This window comes from Thamnophis sirtalis, unplaced genomic scaffold, assembly GCF_051295495.1.
Source record: "Thamnophis sirtalis isolate CommonGarterSnake01/CBP01778 unplaced genomic scaffold, rThaSir2_p1.2 scaffold_5, whole genome shotgun sequence".
In the NCBI taxonomy this organism is placed as follows: domain Eukaryota; kingdom Metazoa; phylum Chordata; class Lepidosauria; order Squamata; family Natricidae; genus Thamnophis; species Thamnophis sirtalis.
Genome location: NW_028261385.1, coordinates 37783361 through 37802335, shown reverse-complemented (window position 1 = coordinate 37802335; position 18975 = coordinate 37783361). Strand labels below are relative to the sequence as shown.

General features: G+C 35.8%; 1 protein-coding gene across 3 annotated transcripts in view; it reads right to left on the bottom strand.

The window, feature by feature from the left end:
- RASGRF2 (Ras protein specific guanine nucleotide releasing factor 2) overlaps positions 1–18975 on the bottom strand; it is a 106066-nt gene that overhangs the window by 21224 nt on the left and 65867 nt on the right. For 2 of the 3 annotated variants that reach the window (XM_087715681.1, XM_087715683.1), the window contains exons 16-18: positions 14458–14586; positions 11927–12016; positions 6797–6903 (exon numbers count right to left, since the gene is read on the bottom strand). In XM_087715681.1, coding sequence (XP_087571807.1) covers positions 6797–6903; positions 11927–12016; positions 14458–14586 — 326 coding nt within the window. The remainder of the gene's footprint in view (positions 1–6796; positions 6904–11926; positions 12017–14457; positions 14587–18975) is intronic. The other variant, XM_087715682.1, reaches the window with a different exon arrangement.

Below are 18975 nucleotides of genomic sequence, written 5' to 3'. Positions count from 1 at the left end.
ATTTGCCTATATATAAGAACAAATTCTGCCTTTCTTAATAAACTTCCCTTTCTCTTCTTCTGCCACTTTTTGTAGCTTTATTGTCTTTGCGTCTTCCTGTATTATCTTTTGAAATCCAAAGCCAAACAAACTGGAGTACATTACTCAAAGAATCCAGTAAGATATACAGCATTCCCGGACCTCTTTATCTTGACAATGACATAGCTTATCTTTCTGTTTTTGTGACTTCATATTAGGACATTTCTCAATACTTTTCTTTAGAGTGATCTGTTACATTGTACTAAGGAAGCATTTTTATATACTTCTAGGTTGCTCCATGTGTTATCTTACTATTTTCAGCTCTTCAAGTAACTCAAGCCCTCCATTGTGGCATTTCTGTCCTACATGGAATACAGCTATCTGCGCAACTATTTGCTCATGCATCTAGCTAGCCTTCAAGGAACTTGGGTTGTGTTTGCAGAAGATAAATGCATGTAACATGCTGGGGAAAAGAAAAGCAGTATAGCTTGCCATCACGAACCTAAGAATTCTGCGTGTCAAATTAGAAAGTACATTTGCTATAGTATGTTATCTAACACTGTGCTTTACTGAGGCGAAATGCAAATACCTATGAGATGTTGTGACAGGAAAGCTGTGGGAGTCTTGCATTCTGGGTGCTAAATATCCAACTCACATAATGGACCATTTTTTTATGAAGAGCCAATATATCAAAGAGTAGGTGTTGAGATTCTGATATAACACAGATATCTCTCATCTCTTTTTAGAGAAAAGGAAAAAAAGTTTACTAAGAATTAGGCAATCAGTTAATAACCACAGAAACATTAACAACACTTTTCTTTAAGAGCTTTGTATGGAGCTCCAGATGGAGATCTGGTCACTCTACCTTCCTCCATCTCTTTCTCTAGAATAAAACTACATACAATGTGAAATCATCAACCTGGGATTGGGAGTCAAACTATATATCATGAAGTCTTTGTCCAAAAGGTAAAACATGTAAGGATGTAATAAAGTCTGGTGCAAGTACATAAATCACGATATACAGTACATGTTTTCCCACTTTGTTCTGTTTTCCAACAGATACCTGTAGTTTCAGACCCCTTTTCCTAATGTTCTTTGTGTTTAATAAAACTGTGTTTTATTTTTTTTATGTCTTACTGCATGTTATATATTGTATTTATCATAGTTTAAATACATTATGTATAAGATTTGCATTGAATTTACATTTTATATTTCCAGGAAATAAAAAAATGTTACATAGATTGATTCTCAAAATGTTAGAAGAGAAGGATATTTTAGGTTTAGAGAATATTGTTCTCAATATTGCATCCCGAGCTGTCTTTAATATGACGTTCCTATAAATGAATTCAAAATGTACATACAGTGAACATGTAATAAGTGATATACATTAATCATAATGCCAAATAAGGCTGTACCACTGTGTAGATTTCATCTCCAGATATAGAGTTGGGTAGCTTTTTCTTATACAGAAAAGGAACAGCTTTGCAAGATGAATTCTTTTGAATTTGCAAAAGGCAAATGAAGGTACTGGTCGCTTTCTATAAAGCCCTACATGGCACAGGACCTTGTTACTTAACAGACCATCTATTGCTCACAGTATCTGCTCAGACTACTTCAATCTAGCAGGGTTGGCGTGTTCCAGGTTCCATTGATTAAACAATTCCATCTGTCTGGACCCCAGAATTGCACCTTCTCTGTAGTACCTGCCCTCTGGAATGAGGCTCTCTCGGTTCAAATGGCTCCCATCCTACTGGTATTTCCTAGGGCCTTAAAACCTGTCTTTTTCCCCAGACCTTTGAAGGGAACACCCCTCTCTTCCTTTCTGTTCCCCTCTTTGTTTTTCTTTGCCATTATTTTCTCTTATCTTGTGCTGTTTTTGTGGATATTATGTTGTTGTTCCTTGTTTTAAATTTATTTTAACAATTGTAAACTGCTCAGTGTTGCTGGGAGTGAAGTAGTGTATAAATTTAATAAACTATTATTAGTAATAGTTGTATTTGCTGATATTTCATGAGATTCATAATCCAAAACTGTAAACATATTTTAGCAGAAAAAGAAATTAGTTTGCATTAGTTTTTAGTGGCTTATGTTTAATGAAAATGTCCCTTTCTGATCCCTGGAAAATAATTTGCATAATGTTTATCTAAAAGGAGTAGCTGTGATTAAAATCGTATTTAGCTACATAACTTGCTATCTGAAGTTCAAACTAAGGCATAGGCAGCAGCTGAGTCTCCTGGCTTTTTATTCTTACTCAAGAATCTCTAGATCAGAAGTGTTGTCCCTGGTCTGACCCTGGTGCTGTTCAGGAATGCTGTTCAGAAAAGGCTCCCTTAAAGTTAGGGCACTAGGTCAGTAATGGCTAACCTTTTCGTCCTTGCGTGCCGAAAGCATGCATGCATGCCCCCACACCCATCATGTAATGCGTATGTAACATCCCCCATTGCCCTGCCCCCTGCATGTGTGCATGACCTCCATGCTCCCTCCCCGCACATGTGTGCCCCCTTCCCCCATGCCCCATTTTGGGCCTAGCAGACCTCCCTGAAGTCTCCTGGGTCAAAAACAGGGCATGGGGGCCACCACTGCACCCCCTCCACAGCCCGTTTTGGGCCTAGCAGGCATCCCTGATATCAAAAACAGGGCACGCGGGGAACATCCCCTCCACATGTACATGTGGCAGAGACTCCTGGCCAGCAGTAGGCATGCACACATGCATGGTGTAGCTGAGCTGGGTGATTGTTCGCGTAGCCGCAGAGAGGGTTCCACATGTCACCTGTGGCACACGTGCCATAGGTTTGCCATCATGGCACTAGATTCATGATAATTCTGATTCTATTTAAGGACAGGAAGAGAGTCTAAACAATTAGACAAAATGTCATAAATTGCATAATGCACATAAATCCACAATTTATAATTCTAAGAATAATTAATATATAAATATATCCTATTCAGATTGTCTCAGCTATGCTCATTTTAAATGAAGCATAATTGTTAATATAATATAAATGACAAAAAATGAAAGATAAATGACCAATTCCAACCTACTCTCTTGACTCGGCTGAGAACATATCTCAGGAAAAAGCTAGGCCTTAGCATTTGAAGAAACCACCAGTTATTTCTTAAACAACTGTCTATCAAATCTGGTTATATCATTAGCTTAAGTATTTTAATAAAAATGACTGTAATTTTTAAAACCCTTTTATTATTTTGGCAGCTTAATATGATATTGCATTGTCTCAGAGAAGGCCAAGTATTTAATCAGAATATTGTAGAGTAGGCCTTATGATTGAATTAAAAACTTGAAAATCACATGATTGATTAATTCATACAGCTTCAGTCATAAGTCTTGTGCATGTAAATGAAGGCATTACATAAATGCATAAAGCCAAAAGAACAATTTTATTTATGATATTTTAGTTAGCCAAGTTAATTTGGAAAGCAGTAAATAGTTATGGCATAATTTTCAGATATACTTGGTCTAATTTGGGAAATACGTGTTCTGACCTACACTACCTGAGAGTGTAAAAATCAGACACTTAGTCCCCCAAAACCTTTTTATTTCACAGCTGTGAATTATGTTTATTCACATCCTGTAATGAGTCACAAATAGTTTGTAAAGAGTCCAACAGAAGTCTGCCACAGTCTTTCGGGATAAGGCTAATAAAGCACCTACCTTTATCTCCCTTGAAACACTGGCAAAGACCTAATTGCCAATTAGATTTACAAGGCGAAACGGAGCAGAGAGTCAAAACAGAGATTCAACTGGAGTTTAAACCGACAAGAACAAACAAAGTTTCTTCCTGCAAAGGCTCACGTGCCTTTGCTCCTCCTTTATGTCTTATGGGAGGGGCCAATCATCTCCAAGCCTTTCTCTCAAGTCACCCCTTTTGTCTTAACTGTTCTTACCTTTTGGTAGCTCTGTGCACGAGTCCATTGGGAACAGGCTCTCCCTGTTCCTCTGCCTCGCTGATGTCCTACTCTGGAGACTCCAGAGTCAGCACATAACTCCCAGATGGCCCTGTCCCTCTCTCTGCCTCTGACACAGAGCCTCCAACACAGAGCCTTCCCTAGACTCCAAGACTGGCCTATGTTCCTCCCCAACTTTCTCACTGTCCGACTCTCCTGCCAGCTCTGCAGGCCGCTGTCAGACCACAACAATACTCTGACGTCAATCTTGACATGCTAAATCCTTATGATTTAATTCTAGGCAGGCTTACTTGGAAGTGACCTATTTGACTAAATATGCTTAGGTTTGAGCTACATAATTACAATTAATTAATTATTAATTAATCACATCAAGGGGATTTTGAAGTTATTTTTTCTTATGCACATACTACTACTGCAAGCTTCTGTACATCTGCTTCAAGAAAATAACAGCAGCATATTGTACATTTTTGCCTTCATCTCTTCATGGTTTTCTACTAGGGCAACAGACTATTTGATAGCATGAAACTTGTTTGCTGTATTATTCTTATGTTAATGCATTTCCATGTGATAATGATCTTATCTAGGGAATCTAGTTAGAAAGGGAGCCTTCTCCAACTGTGCTCATCAAGTGCTATTATCTTGTTGCCAGGCAAAACTATCCAGATGATGGGAACTGTATTCCAGCACAATCTGGAAGGGGACAGATTGTAGACAGGTGATGTGGATCAATTTCATTGCTGCTTAGATAACTACATCAGTGGGCCAAGACACATTATACACACCATCCAAACATTATTTGTTGTGTATAAAGCTGCTGTGCCACAGTACCATTTTTCACAAGCACAATAATTATGGATAAATAACCTATGGTATACTTCTTTAAAACTTTAGAAGCAGTCTTCAAAAGCAAGAAAAAACACATACTTCTTGACTTCCATAGCTGATGCCAATAACAGAATACATCTTCTAAATAAGATTGGCACTACTATTGACATAATTGAACTCTTGAGGCTATAAATGTCAAGCACAATTTATAGGAAATGATATTACCCAGATAATTGGCTGTAGGATAATATACTTAATTTTAAGATGGACCTTGGATCAAATTCAGAGGCTATAATGATTCTTTTATCTGCCCTAAAATCATGCCAAAAATCCAATTACATTTAACAAGGCTCCAATCATAGAAGGAGTTAACTAAGCATACAGAAATCCTATTTTGCTGATTCAGTGTTGGATTCTTGACAGCCTTGCATATACTTTAGAAATAATGGAGGAGGGATTTCATATCAGTTTATTGTAAAAAACCTTCTTTTATAGAAACCAAATAATAGCAATATCCAGAAGAGCTACTTAGTATAAGGCAGAGCTGTCAAAAATTATATGCAAGCTATTGCAAAGTGTAATGCCAGCAGAGTTTTCCCCATATAGTTGTTTAGGTTTAGGTTTATTGGATTTATATGCCGCCCTTCTCCCAAGGACTCAGAGTGGCGTACAACATAAAAGAAAACACATATTACAAAAATTATAGCAATAGCAATAGCAGTTAGACTTATATACCGCTTCATAGGGCTTTCAGCCCTCTCTAAGCGGTTTACAGAGTCAGCATATTGCCCCCAACAACAATCCGGGTCCTCATTTTACCCACCTCGGAAGGATGGAAGGCTGAGTCAACCCTGAGCCAGTGAGATTTGAACAGCTGAACTGCAGAACTGTCAGCTGTAAGTAGCTTGCAGTGCTGCATTTAACCACTGCGCCACCTCGGCTCTAAATTAAAAGGGACATTAAATAAAATATCAAAAAAAAAAAACCAATTGATATTTACAATAAAAATTTAAAAATTAAATTAAAATTAACAACCAAATTAATCCTATATTTTATTCTATTCAGGCCAGGCTGGCTTGCTGGAAAAGCCAACTTTTTAGGGTGCGTCGGAAGGACTGGAGGTCGGGGATTATGCAAAGCTCTGGGGCCAGCTCATTCCAGAGGGAAGGCGCTCCCACAGAGAAGGTTCTCCCCCTGGGGGTCGCTAGCCGACACTGTCTTGCCAACGGCATCCTGAGGAGGCGAACTCTGTGGGATCGCACTGGATGGTGGGAGGCTACTGGTGGCAGTAGGTGGTCTCGCAAGTACCCTGGACCTAAGCCATGGAGTGCTTTAAAGGCCATAATTAGTACCTTGAATCACACCCGGAAGACAACCAGCAACCAGTGCAGGCCACCTAAAAGGGGTGTAACATGGGAGCACCTAGATACCCGTATGATAACCCACGTGGCTGCATTCTGAACCAGTTGAAGCCTCCGGATGCTCTTCAAGGGCAGCCCCATGTAAAGAGTGTTACAGTAGTCCAGGCGAGAAAGGACGAGGGCATGAGTGACTGTGCACACAGCATCTCGATCCAGAAAGGGGTGCAACTGACGTATCAGGTGAACCTGGTAAAAGGCTCCCCTGGTCACGGCCGTCAGGTGTTCTTCTAAACTAAGCCGTGTATCCAGGAGGGCTCCCAGATTGCGGGCCCCCTCTGAGGGGGGTAAAGTTTCTCCCCCTATCATCAAAGATGGAACAAGATGCACAAATCAGGATGACGGAAACCACAAACCAGTTCCTTGGTTAAGTAAGGAGTGGGTCACCCTAAACAGGGCGGCTGGGCAGTTATCTGTGGATCTGTTGCCATTAAAATCCCCAAAATTCTCATTCAGCATGGCTAACATCTCAATGAGACAAAAGAGGAGGTGAGTCTAATAAATTCTTGACTTTTTTTGTAAAACTGGAAAGGAGGAGAATTTGTACAATACATAAACTGTGGAAAAAATGTATCACTGCTTCACATGAAAAAGCATATTATAAAAAGTACCTGAGAATGTTTTGACACCCAGTGGCGAAGGACATTCAAGACACGATTTGTAGCTGCTCGACGTATTATGAAATCCTTATCACATATTCGTTCAGAATTATTAAATGCTACATATTTTAAAGGAGATATACAATAAAATAAAATCAATTAGATGAAGAAAATTATCAAAGTAAAATTCTTCACAGTATAGCTTGATTGGATAAAACCATTTAAAACATTTTTTAATTGTTGACACACAAAGGATTTTGAAAATTTTGCTTACACATACCGTATATATTAAATGATACAACATATATTTGCAACTGCCGAAAAAGAGTTTCCTGCATTTATAAACAAAATGTTTGCTTGGATTGCTTCATTTTTTTCCTATAATCTTTAATACTATAAAGTGAATTCAATATTCTATTATAATATTACACAGCAATATGTGGGTCATTTTAAAACAAGCACAAGTGCAATTTTTCTAGAAAAGGGGAGAAAAAAACAATAAATTAATTGTTCATAACCTATTCCCTGCTAACCACTCAGATTTTTAACTATCTTGACGGACATACATTCAGCTACTATATCAATGTGAGTAACATAGTTAATATTCCCTATACCAAATACAGGTAGTCCTCGACTTACAATAGGTAATTCGAAATTAGAATGGCACTGAAATAAGTGACATGACGATTTTTCACACTTAGGACCATTGCAGCATTCCCATGATCACATAATGAAAAGTATGGGCAATTGGCTCATACTTACGATGGTTGCCGGATCCCAGAGTCACTTAACAAATGAGGCAAGAAAATGGAGCAAAATTTAACAAATTTCTCACTTACCAACATAAATTTTGGGCTCATTTGTGGTCATAAATTGAGGACCACCTGTAATCTCAAATTCTCATTGTATGATTTTCTCCAAAACTAGTAAGAAAGGGGCAGACTCAACAGCACACCTGATGCTGTCAAGGAGGTTTTTTTCTGATCTTATCCAAGCATGAACTACTGGTAAATAGTTTTTAATAAGTCAATTCCTTGTGGTTTCAAACAATGGTAGTTAAGGATCAAATAATTAAGGTTCACAATTTTCTTAATACATTAATCTCAGGTTGCTTAGTCTCAATATGTTGCTTCTGTTAATAACATGACTATTTGCTGTATGGATCACTGAAGTCTCTGATCATTTTTCAAAGGCAAAAGCATGCGGAGTGTTTTAACAGCATTTCAAATAGCACATATCTAATCTACATTTCATAAAGGCACATCTAGTCACAAACTCTGACCCAGATTAAGGCTGGCTCCTAGACAGCCATTAGTTGATAACACGTGTGTTATAGTGCAATACAGAACCTAGCAGATTTACGTAACTACAACAATTCTATAAATGTATAGATTATATCTATTTCCCGTAAGTGGTTCATCTCCCCCAAATCAATGATCAAGATATGTACTACCTGTCTGAATCAAGAAGCAAAAGAAATAATATGCTGATTGTTGTCCACATGCAACCCATTGCATTCCTCACATCTTTTAATAACCAGAAATATTAGAGCTGAGTGTCCATGTGAGCAGTTAGTCTGTCCATCTGTTCAGACAAATTAAATATCCCAAACATTTGATAAACAGATGCTATAGCTTCCAGGCTTCACTCTATTTATAGCATCCTGGAGACTACCTGTAGTGCCTACAGTTCTCTTAGCAAGATTTCAGAATTATTTGACTATTGCCTGGTTCCTAGAGCTGAGAGAAGGTAACTGATCCAATCAACTGGCTTCATGAAGAAAGCAGGACTAGAACTCATGGTCTCCTGTTTCTAGCATGATGCCTTAACCACTATACCAAACTTATTCTCTTAAAGCTGAATAGACAGATATAAACAGTTCCACATGCAGGGAAACTTCAAAATGGTTTCCATATTTAGAAAAACAACACTTTTTATCTTTTTCTCAGATTTCCTATAGTTGGGATTGGAAGGACTTATTCTATCTCTGGGGGAGAATGCTTGGCTTCCTTTCAGCACCCACTATGACTGATTTTGAGACAGTCAGCCACTTGAAGTGTGCTGTTTTGTAGAAATCTTTTTCCTACTTATTGCATTGTTTGCAATAGACATATTGTTGTCGTATAACACAGAATTAGAGGTGTGATTTTCTCCGTGTATGGCTCTATCATTTATCTGGGGACTAAACAACCCAACTTTCAACATTTTCTAGTTCTATGAAGAATCTCCATGTAACTTTACATCTATTATTTACATCTAATCAAAGCTACACTCGTTGAATGTAATCTTAATAGTTTACTTTGAAGAGGTTGTGCCATGTTTGTACTTAATTATTAATGGAATTTATATTCTTAATATGCAAAAGGGAATAAAGGGAATTCTGAAAATGTCAATTGCGTGTTATACATGTGAACTAATTCATGAAAGAACTTTAAGCCAATGTAATGCAGCTACACAAAATTATAGAAAGCTACCAGCACTTTAAATATACTACATAAACATATTAGTTACTAAAACATAAAAAACCAACTACAGTTATTAAGAGTTTGGAAGAAATGTTAAGAAAATGTTTATTTCCAGTCTATAAACTAGCAGTGTGAGTACAACTCTGGAATACTTAAAGCAAATGAACAGAAAACAGTTACATTCAGAATGTTTCAAGCAAATAGCTTAGTAGCATAGACAAAAGAATATAATATAGGCAAAAAGAAAACAAATATTTCTTCTTTCAGCTGTACATATCTTGCATATTTAATTCCTACAAAATTTGATAGTTTAACTGTGTTTATAACGAGAGCTTATATTTAGGATGCCCAGACCTATCAGGTTAAATACTAGATAAGGCAATTATACATTTAGCTTTTATATACAATATATAGTAATACATTTTTGATTGTCTAAAGATGTCAGGAATAGAGATGACAATATCTGCTATTGAATTACTGCATTTGTTTGTTGTCCAGTTCTAATTAGATCTAGCAAGGCAGTTTTAAAATTTTAATTCCTCTTACTCTCATCCATTTATACAGCCACCAATGGGAAAAAATGTTGCAATGAAGAAAAGTGTTGATAACTTTCTTGTTCCTGTTTTTCTAATAAATTTCTAAAGAACACCCACTAAACATCACTTTTTTGAAAGAATTAATAAATGTCTGAAGTATTTTTGAAGTATTTTTGAACAGCCATTCCAACCACAGGATTTAATTAACAATACCTATGAAAATGTGCAGCATTTTGATTTTTTTTGGTTTTATACTATAGTTATTTGAAATTGCAAAACAGAATGAATCTTGACTGGGTTTCCATAACAATTTTTAAGCATTATTCAAATGAAGACAGATAACTGAAATTTTTACAAAAAGTCACTTCCTACAGTGCTGTTAAATGGTAGATACATTCTCAAGAGTCTGCATAGTAGAAAATATACACATTTGAGTGATAAAATATTATCCAAAAAAGGAAGCGTTATTTAATTACTCCTTATCTCCTGCTTTTTCTGCATTAGAATTTGCTTATTTTAAAAAATACTTCTCCTTATAAAACATTGAACATATTTAAATATACAGCAGAAGTATTGTATATTTAATTTTAACATAAAATATAAATGAAATGATATTTGTTTTTGTTGTGGCTCTACCCCAAGTGCAGACTTTGTCATGGGCAACAACAGACCCAGATTTCTAATGTATTAATGCAAAGAAAGCTGTGCACATTTCACTAATCTCTAGTATAAATTAGAATTCAGAGGCATTATTAAGAAGTATCATGTCTAATGTAAAATATTATCAGTCTCCTAGGATATCTTAAGGACATCCTGGACGACTTGGGATCCCATCACCTGCTGATGCTTTTAACTGAAGACCAGAGGACTGAATCTGGAACTTACCTTATATGCACTATCACTAAACTACATCGCCTTTCCTTATAAAAGGAGATACATTTATTAACATGTATTTAACAACAAGAGGAGTCCTATTAATCTTTCTCAGATAACTGTAACTTTAATATAAGGTTATTGCTTAATAATTGCTTAATAAAAGCTTCATAGTGTGATTTGCCAGTCTGAAAGAAAGCATTTACCCAACCATTTGACAGAATTGCTAAGCAACAGTTCTCCAGATTCAAAACAGCTCTTACTTCTGGAACAAAAATAGAATTCTATTCAAATTCATCACAGTTTGTGAAAGTTACAAGGAAAAGAGAATATATGTAGATGCATATATAATTTACAGACAGATTGAAGCAAATTTATGTTCAGTCTTTGCACTTCAGAGAGTTGACTCTTTGGAGATAAAACAATACACAGATTTTCGATAAAAAAACAATAGGAAGAAAATGCCACGTACAGGTTCATACTTAGAAAAAACTGCAATGTTAATAACAGAAACACTATTCTCAATGATTTTTGTAAAAAATAATATATTGAAATGCTAGCAATTAGGCAGATGTTTGCACTTTCAACAGCTATTTCACCAAATGTAGTTCCTTTTAGTTTTATAATCGCAACATCATTTTCTTAATCCGTGTTAAATATTTGCCCGAAGGGGCATGAAACAAAACAACATTTACAAATTAGTATATTCAGAAGAATATATGTACTTAAGGAAACAAGCAAACAAATGAAGCATATCTTACGATAATCTCTTTTACCAGACTACTCCTTCTGTCTTTGCCAACCAGCAATTAACATAAAATATTACTTTTAAGCTACATTGGCGTCTTTCTATTTATTAAGGTGATACCTCCCTGGAGGAGCCAAGCTTGGCAGTGATGCCAAGACTCATGACAACCCCACAAGGAAAATCAGTAGGTCATTGTTTTTCATAATTTTTTCAAAAGTTTATTTTTAAGTTGGAAATGCAATTCAAGATTTATTGTAGCAGTATTTGTGAAGATATCAATTTAAACTTGGATTTGTGATTCCTAATATTTCTATCCCATTCAGTCCAAAAAATTGAAGAAGCAATTAGATGTTCTGATAATTCTCATTACAAACTAACAAATTCTTCTTTCAAATCAAATCTCATATCAGGTAGAATAAATTGGTTTGTTCTTAAATCTTGAATTGTAAAGTTATCATGCTCAAATGTTCAGTTCAATTCAAATCAGGGTTGATTCACATAGATCTATTAGTAAACCTACCCGGTGGACTTCCATGACCAGCTGCAGCTGTAGCAATAGCAAAAGCAGAAGCAGGAGAAACAGAACAGTGACCATTGTCAGTCACCTGTACTGCAAGGAAAATAAAAATAAACACAACATCAGCTGACATTGTTTTATAAATAAGAATTCAGTTGAACATCTCTATACATACATACATACATACATACATACATACATACATACATACATACATACATACATACATACATATCCCTATTTGCTTTGAATTATATATTATATGAATTATATCTTTCTTCCTCTTCTGCTTCTGGAACACTGAATTTAGTATTTTCCATTATTCCCAAAAATGAATCAGCTTATAGAATGTGTCTTACTGTATAGTAGGAGTACCATTGTCAAGCTCTACCAAGGCAGGGATAAGTTTGTTTGAATTTTCCAGAGTGTTGATACAGTATGTCTGGGCTGAATATTTACAACTCAAGAACAGAAGCAAACACGGTTCATTATTTATTTCATTTCTGTTCCAATTTCATGACTTTGAGGAGTGTACAGAAATCTTAACAAGCAATCTTGAAATATGTTAGTTTAAAGAAATAAGAATGAATAAATAAATAAATAAATAAATAAATAAATAAATAAATAAATAAATAAATAAATAAATAAAGTGTTACAGTGCGCTGAAAGGGATATACTCACAAAAGAAATAAAAAATAAAGGAGAATCTGATTATTATCTGGTATGGAATATGTGGTATAAATGGTTAGAGAAAAGATGTAAAGAATAAGAAAGTATTAAGAGAAGAAAGATTAAGATATTAGAAAATAATTGCAAAACCACATAAATGAACAAGATAAAAAATGTAAGATACATTGTATATGAAATAGTACACGAAGGGATTAATATGTATAAAAGAAATATATGTACGCATAGATATAAAATGTATTGTATATAAATTAGTACATTGATAGACTAATAAGCATAAAGGCAGTATAAATACATATGTATGGACATAAGAGGTATTGTAGATAAATTAATATATTATTGAATTGAATTGAATTGAATTTTATTATTTGTATGCCGCCCTTCTCCGGGAAGGACTCAGGGCGGCGAACAATTCAAAAAGGGAAAAGGGGGAACATAAAACAGAATACAGATAATTAAAATAAGCAAGAATCACGCAACCATACAAGTCGAGAGGGGAGGGAACTTATCAACCCCAGGCCTGCCGGCAAAGCCAGGTTTTGACGGCTTTTTGGAAGGCCTGGAGAGAGGTGAGGGTCCGAATTCCTGCGGGGAGTTCGTTCCAGAGGGCATTATTAATAGACTATTATGTATAAAAGAAATATATATACATGCCTATGGACAAAAATTATATAATGGAGGTATACCGATGCAGAAATATTGCAAATATGATAATTGTGTTACAAACCAAAAAAAAATGTTCAATAAAAATATTTTTTTAAAAAATAAATAAATAAATACAAAGATGCCTATACCTCTTTCTCATTAGGCTTCAAGATATTAAAAGCCTATTTTAAAATGAATATTTTAAGGACAAAAAGCAGGTCTCCAGGGATTACATATTCCATGAAGTTGGGCCACCACTGAGAAGGTTTTTTTGGGTGGAGAATATGCCTGTTCACATTGAGGGAGTAACCAAAGCAGGCCTACATCTAATGACTTAACTGAATCCCACAACTTTATGTTCTTTAAGCTCAAATCCATAGTCCTCTCTTCCCAAGTTTCATTCTGTTTAACAGTAACCTGGTCTTTGATTTTCCTGTTTGTTAGTGGTTTGAGACCCTATATTATATAGGCAAAGTTATTAATGTCATATTATGTGAATACTGAACATTTCTGTACATGTATATTTTATTACCTCTGAAATATTTTAAATTCTTTATATCTCAGTACTATGCAGTATACCTTAGATGTATTATGAGGGAGGGAGGGAGGGAGGGAGGGAAGAAAAATAATGTCAAGACCATCATTGGGGTTATTGTTAACTAGTATTTATTCTCTCTGCAGTTTCCTTAACAGCTAGTTCCGAGCCTTTTCACTAGATTAGGACATCTACCTATGCTGTATATACAGGATATATTTATTTTATTATTATTAGGTACAAGATAGATGCATTTGTCACTAACAATAGTATGTATCTTCCTCACACCAAAATGTGTCCTCAGCTTGTATCACACAAATCTGTGAGAAGGCTGAAGTTAATGGGGTTTTTTTTCCAAACAAATGTACATTTTGTTCAAAATGTTTCAGAACATTTCATCACAGCTGAATGCAAAAAATTATCTTGCTGCCAGTGTTATTTTGAATGGTATTGTTTACATTTTCTTTTCTATATACTGTGTGAGAAACAAGGATTTAAAAACAGGAAATTAATATCCTAGAGACAATTTTTTTTTTAAAAAAAAGGAGAAACATATTCAGGGCTGAGATGGCAATCCAGATTGATTTACACAAGAATTCAAATCCTATTGAAGCAGCTTAAGTCCATGCAGCACAGCCCTGTAATGAAGTCAATATTTTCATATTACCTCCTGTCTGCCAGTAACGTAGATGTCGTGGAGTTGAGGGGGATCTACATGGAGACAGCTCAGGAGGATCTACTGTTGAGGCACTTTCTGGGATAGGATGATCAACTGGTACAGATTCCAAAACTCCTGCTATTAAAGAAAAAAAAGAACTATAGAAATGCAGGAAACATATTAAATTCTTATTCCAAAAACTTAATTTTCAGTGTGCAGAAACAAATGAATGAAACACACATTGAAAATGCAAATGTATTTTGTATCTGGGCAATACATAACCAGCATTTATAATTCCACATATAAAAAATACATAATTGAAAGAAAAAAATCTCAAGAGGTTTTTAAATTGATGAACACAAGGTCAAGTAATTCATGGATCAACTGGGGTATGGTATGTGTGATGTATTCAATTGATACAAATTGTGATAACATTGCAGAGGTTTCTATTTGAATACTATTGTTCAATAATTAATCACTATATTGATATAATTTTGGCACCCATATTATCCATGTGCCAGTGCTACTTAAAGAAGCTGCATCATTTCTTGGGTTTGCACAGTAGCCATGCAATCTAGGGAAAATACATTTTTGGATTAAGGAAGTGCCAGCACAAGGTGCTTTGATATAGGCAATGTCAGCTCTATGTTAACTCAATTCAACGATTCAACCATAATTTAAGGGAATGTGATACGGCATAGTTGGAAGTAGCAACTTTTTTTTTTGCACCAGTTCTATTTAGACAGTCTAATGGTGCACATAAAACCTCAAAATCCAGATTAAAGAAACAAGGAATGAATTTGAATTACAAGATTGTTTAATGAAAACAGAAAACATACAGCTCACTAAAATTTGTTTGCAAAACAATTTTGGTATTAAATGTTAACCAAGAAAAGCTTTTCTTTTCAGTGTTGAGATTTGATTTAGTTTTACCTTTATGAAAAAAAAATCCTTTCATCTATCAAATACTAATATTTAAAATAAATCACCACTGAGTTGATTTAGTTGAGAAGTTTTTTCTATAAGATTATCCCCTTTATAATGTTAGTATAATACAAGCTTGGAAGAATAGACAAGCTCAGATATTACCAGCTTAATTCCTAAGGTTCTATCTATCACAAGAGATGTCAAACATTTCCCCTTGGTACCACAAGCCTTAAAGAATGCTTCCTAAATTATAATGATGGTTCTGAACCAAAATTCCAACCTCTTCATTCGGAAGACTAAAATTCAGAATAAAAAAATCATGGCCATGAATTGTTTCCAGATGTGAGTTTCAGATGTGAGATTGGGAAAGCCCTTGATAATGAAGAACAGATTTGACTTCTAGATTTAACACTTTATTTGGCAGTGATAATTACTTTTATAGTAGAACATTATATCTTTTGTAAGGTTAAAAACAATTTCCTAATAGTGACAGCTCAACAATGGGATCAGTTACCCAAAGAAATAGAGAGCCTCTATTCATTGGTTGGATTCAAGAACAGCTAGAGAGGACCATCTATCCTGGGTATTTTAAGCATTTGATTTTCTGGACAGAGCAAGGAGTTGGACGTGATGTTTTACATGGCTCCTTCAATCCTGTGATTCTCCCATTCATTATAAGCTTTCTCACAATATTAGGCACTTCTTCAGTAAATTTTCCTGAATAATTCTTTAGGTTGTCAGAAAATCCAGGTATCTCATATTATAAGCTAAAAAATATGCAAATTAATATTTTTATGAATTAGCTTATTTCAAAAAACTCTTTTATGTCAGTCATTTTTATTGATATTGTTAACTTGATACTTTTAAAATATTACTGGTATATTTTTTTTTAATAAATCATTGGAGATGTGTTATGTCCCTTCTTGCTTCAAACGCTCTACCATCATCCAGAATCCTAAGAAATCCTCCATCAGGGAGCTAAATCACAACAAGCTGGTTGCTCTGACATCCTTAGTTATGAAGACTTTTAAGAGGTTAGTGCTGGCCTACCTAAAAGTCATCACGGATCTGCTGTTAGACTCCTTACAGTTTGCCTACTGATCAAATAGGGCAGCAGATGATGCTGTTACAGTGACGTGCAGTGAGGTTTATGACTGGTGAGGCAAGCGGGCAAAAGCCACCCCGCCGCCCCGGCGTTATGTCCGACATAGAGGCAGGACGCCATGTCTGACATAGAGGCATCCTGCCTCTATGTCGGACATAGAGCCGGGGCGGCAGGATGACTTTTGCCTGCTTTCAAGAGGCAAAAGCCGCCCTGCCGCTAACTTTACTCCAGTCATGTAATGCGTTGATTGTGGTAAAACATTCAATTGCTGTTATTTTTACAATGGGTTAATGTTAACAGAAGTATCATCAGCTAAATAAGAAATGTGAGGTATATGTAGAAGAATCTATTCCAAAACACTTGAAGGAACTTCAACTGTTTGCTTAAACAAATTAACAAAAAATCATGTCTTCTTTGTGGGATATTGGAAAGATTCCTGACAGCAAGTTAATGTGTCTTAAAACTTCATGGCGACTTCCTCTTTTCCATATATCAAGTAGTGAAATAATCTTTCATTTGCTGAATAAGATGTATGAACATGTACTAAGGCAAAGGGGCTTCATTTTGTTATAAAGTATAAATCAAGGGACATATTGGTTTGGCTCAATCAACTAATCTATGATTTGTTTTTGGCTTAACCTATTGTATGAACGCAGCAAATGTATCTATAAATCCATAGTTTGGAACTGATCATGACGTGTAAATAAGATGTGTTACATTAGTATATTAGGCTAAGTAACTTCACATATTTTTTCCATTTTTGCAGGACATGTTTCACTCTATGTCGGGCCGACATAGAGCATGGCTTAAAAAAATAAAAAATAAAAAAGTGCCAGCCCGCGCGCCAGCAGAGGCAGGTAAAACACACACACAAACACACACACAAATTACTTATAATAAAACAAATTACAATTACTTACAAATAATTTTGAATTCCTCCCCTTGCCCACTCCCTCCGACCCACATACCTTTTCCAGCTGTGTCAGTCAGAGGATTTCAACTCTCCTCTTGTCCGCCACAATGAAAATGCAAAAAGAAAAAGGCAAGAGCTGGTCTAGCCAGGCTAGGATAATTGCTGCTAGAGTCACCACATGAATGACTCTTAACTGTTTAAAAAAAGCCTCTAAACAAAGTGGCCTCTGCAGGAGGAAGCGAGAGAATCACGTGCCTCCTTTGCATAAGGAATTTTTCACCTTTTAACCCTTGCTTAACTCTGCTCAAGTAATCATAAAGCTAGAGAAAAGAAGGCCTGTGATTCTCCTGCCTCCCCCTGCTGTTAAGCACTAACCAAAGTCATCCACCGTGACTCTGACAGCAACTACCTCTGCCTTTTTCCTTTTAATTTTGTTTTTCTTTTCATCATGACAGTGGTGAGGCCCTGCCTCCCCTGACTGCACGTCACTGTGTTGTTACTATGACACTGAACTACATCTTGCAACATCTTGAGTTCCTGGAGACCCATACATGGGTCCTTTTTGTAAACTTCAGCTTAGCATTCAATACCATCATTTCAGAAATTCTTCACTCTAAACTGATTCAACTCACTGTGCCTGTTCGTACTTGTAGGTGGATCATCAGCTTTTTGACAGATAGGAAGCAACAGGTGAAGCTAGGGAAAATTACATCTAGTACCTAGACAATTAGTACAGGTGCCCTCAGGGCTGTGTGATCTTTCAGTTGCTCTTCTCTTTCTATACCAATGACTACAACTCAAGGGAACCCTCTGCTAGAAACTTGAAGATGATACAACAGTCATTGACCTCATTCAAAAGGGTGATGAATCTGCATATGAAAAGGAGGTTGAACAAATGCATACAAAAAGGAGATTGAACAACTGGCCCTTTGGTGCAGCCGGAACAATCTAGAGCTGAACATGCTTAAAACTGTAAAGATGAGAGTAGAATTTAGGAGGAGATATTCTTTATACCACCTTATACTATATTCAATTCAGAGGTGGGTTGCTCCCGGTTTGGCCAGGATTGGACGAACCAGTAGTAGCGGTGGTGGGAGGCTTCACCCTCCTGCCTGGATGCTTCTGCACATGCACAAGCGCACACAAGCGAACCAGTAGTAAAAAAAATGGAAACTCACCACTGATTCAATTGCCTAGGATCAAGAGTCCTTCAGGTTTTTGAGTTCTATAATCTTTCAGGACTTGAAATTGACACTTAATATTACAACCATCATTAAAAAGGCACAACAAAGAATGTTCTCCCTGTGTCAACAAAAGAAGTTTGTTGCCCCAGCAGCTGTTGATACAGTTTTACAGAGTAATTATTAAGCCTATCATTTGTACTTCTATAAATGTCTCTTGAATAAAATGGTTTATGTATTTTTGTATTTTATTGGTGTTTTTATTGTATTGCCACAATATATATTATTAATTCCATATTTTTATGTTATGAAGGTATATAGCAGAAACACCTTTGAAAAGTGCACCTTAGTAACCAAGATTGATAGATTTAAACATTTATATGGCACTCATCTAAATAATG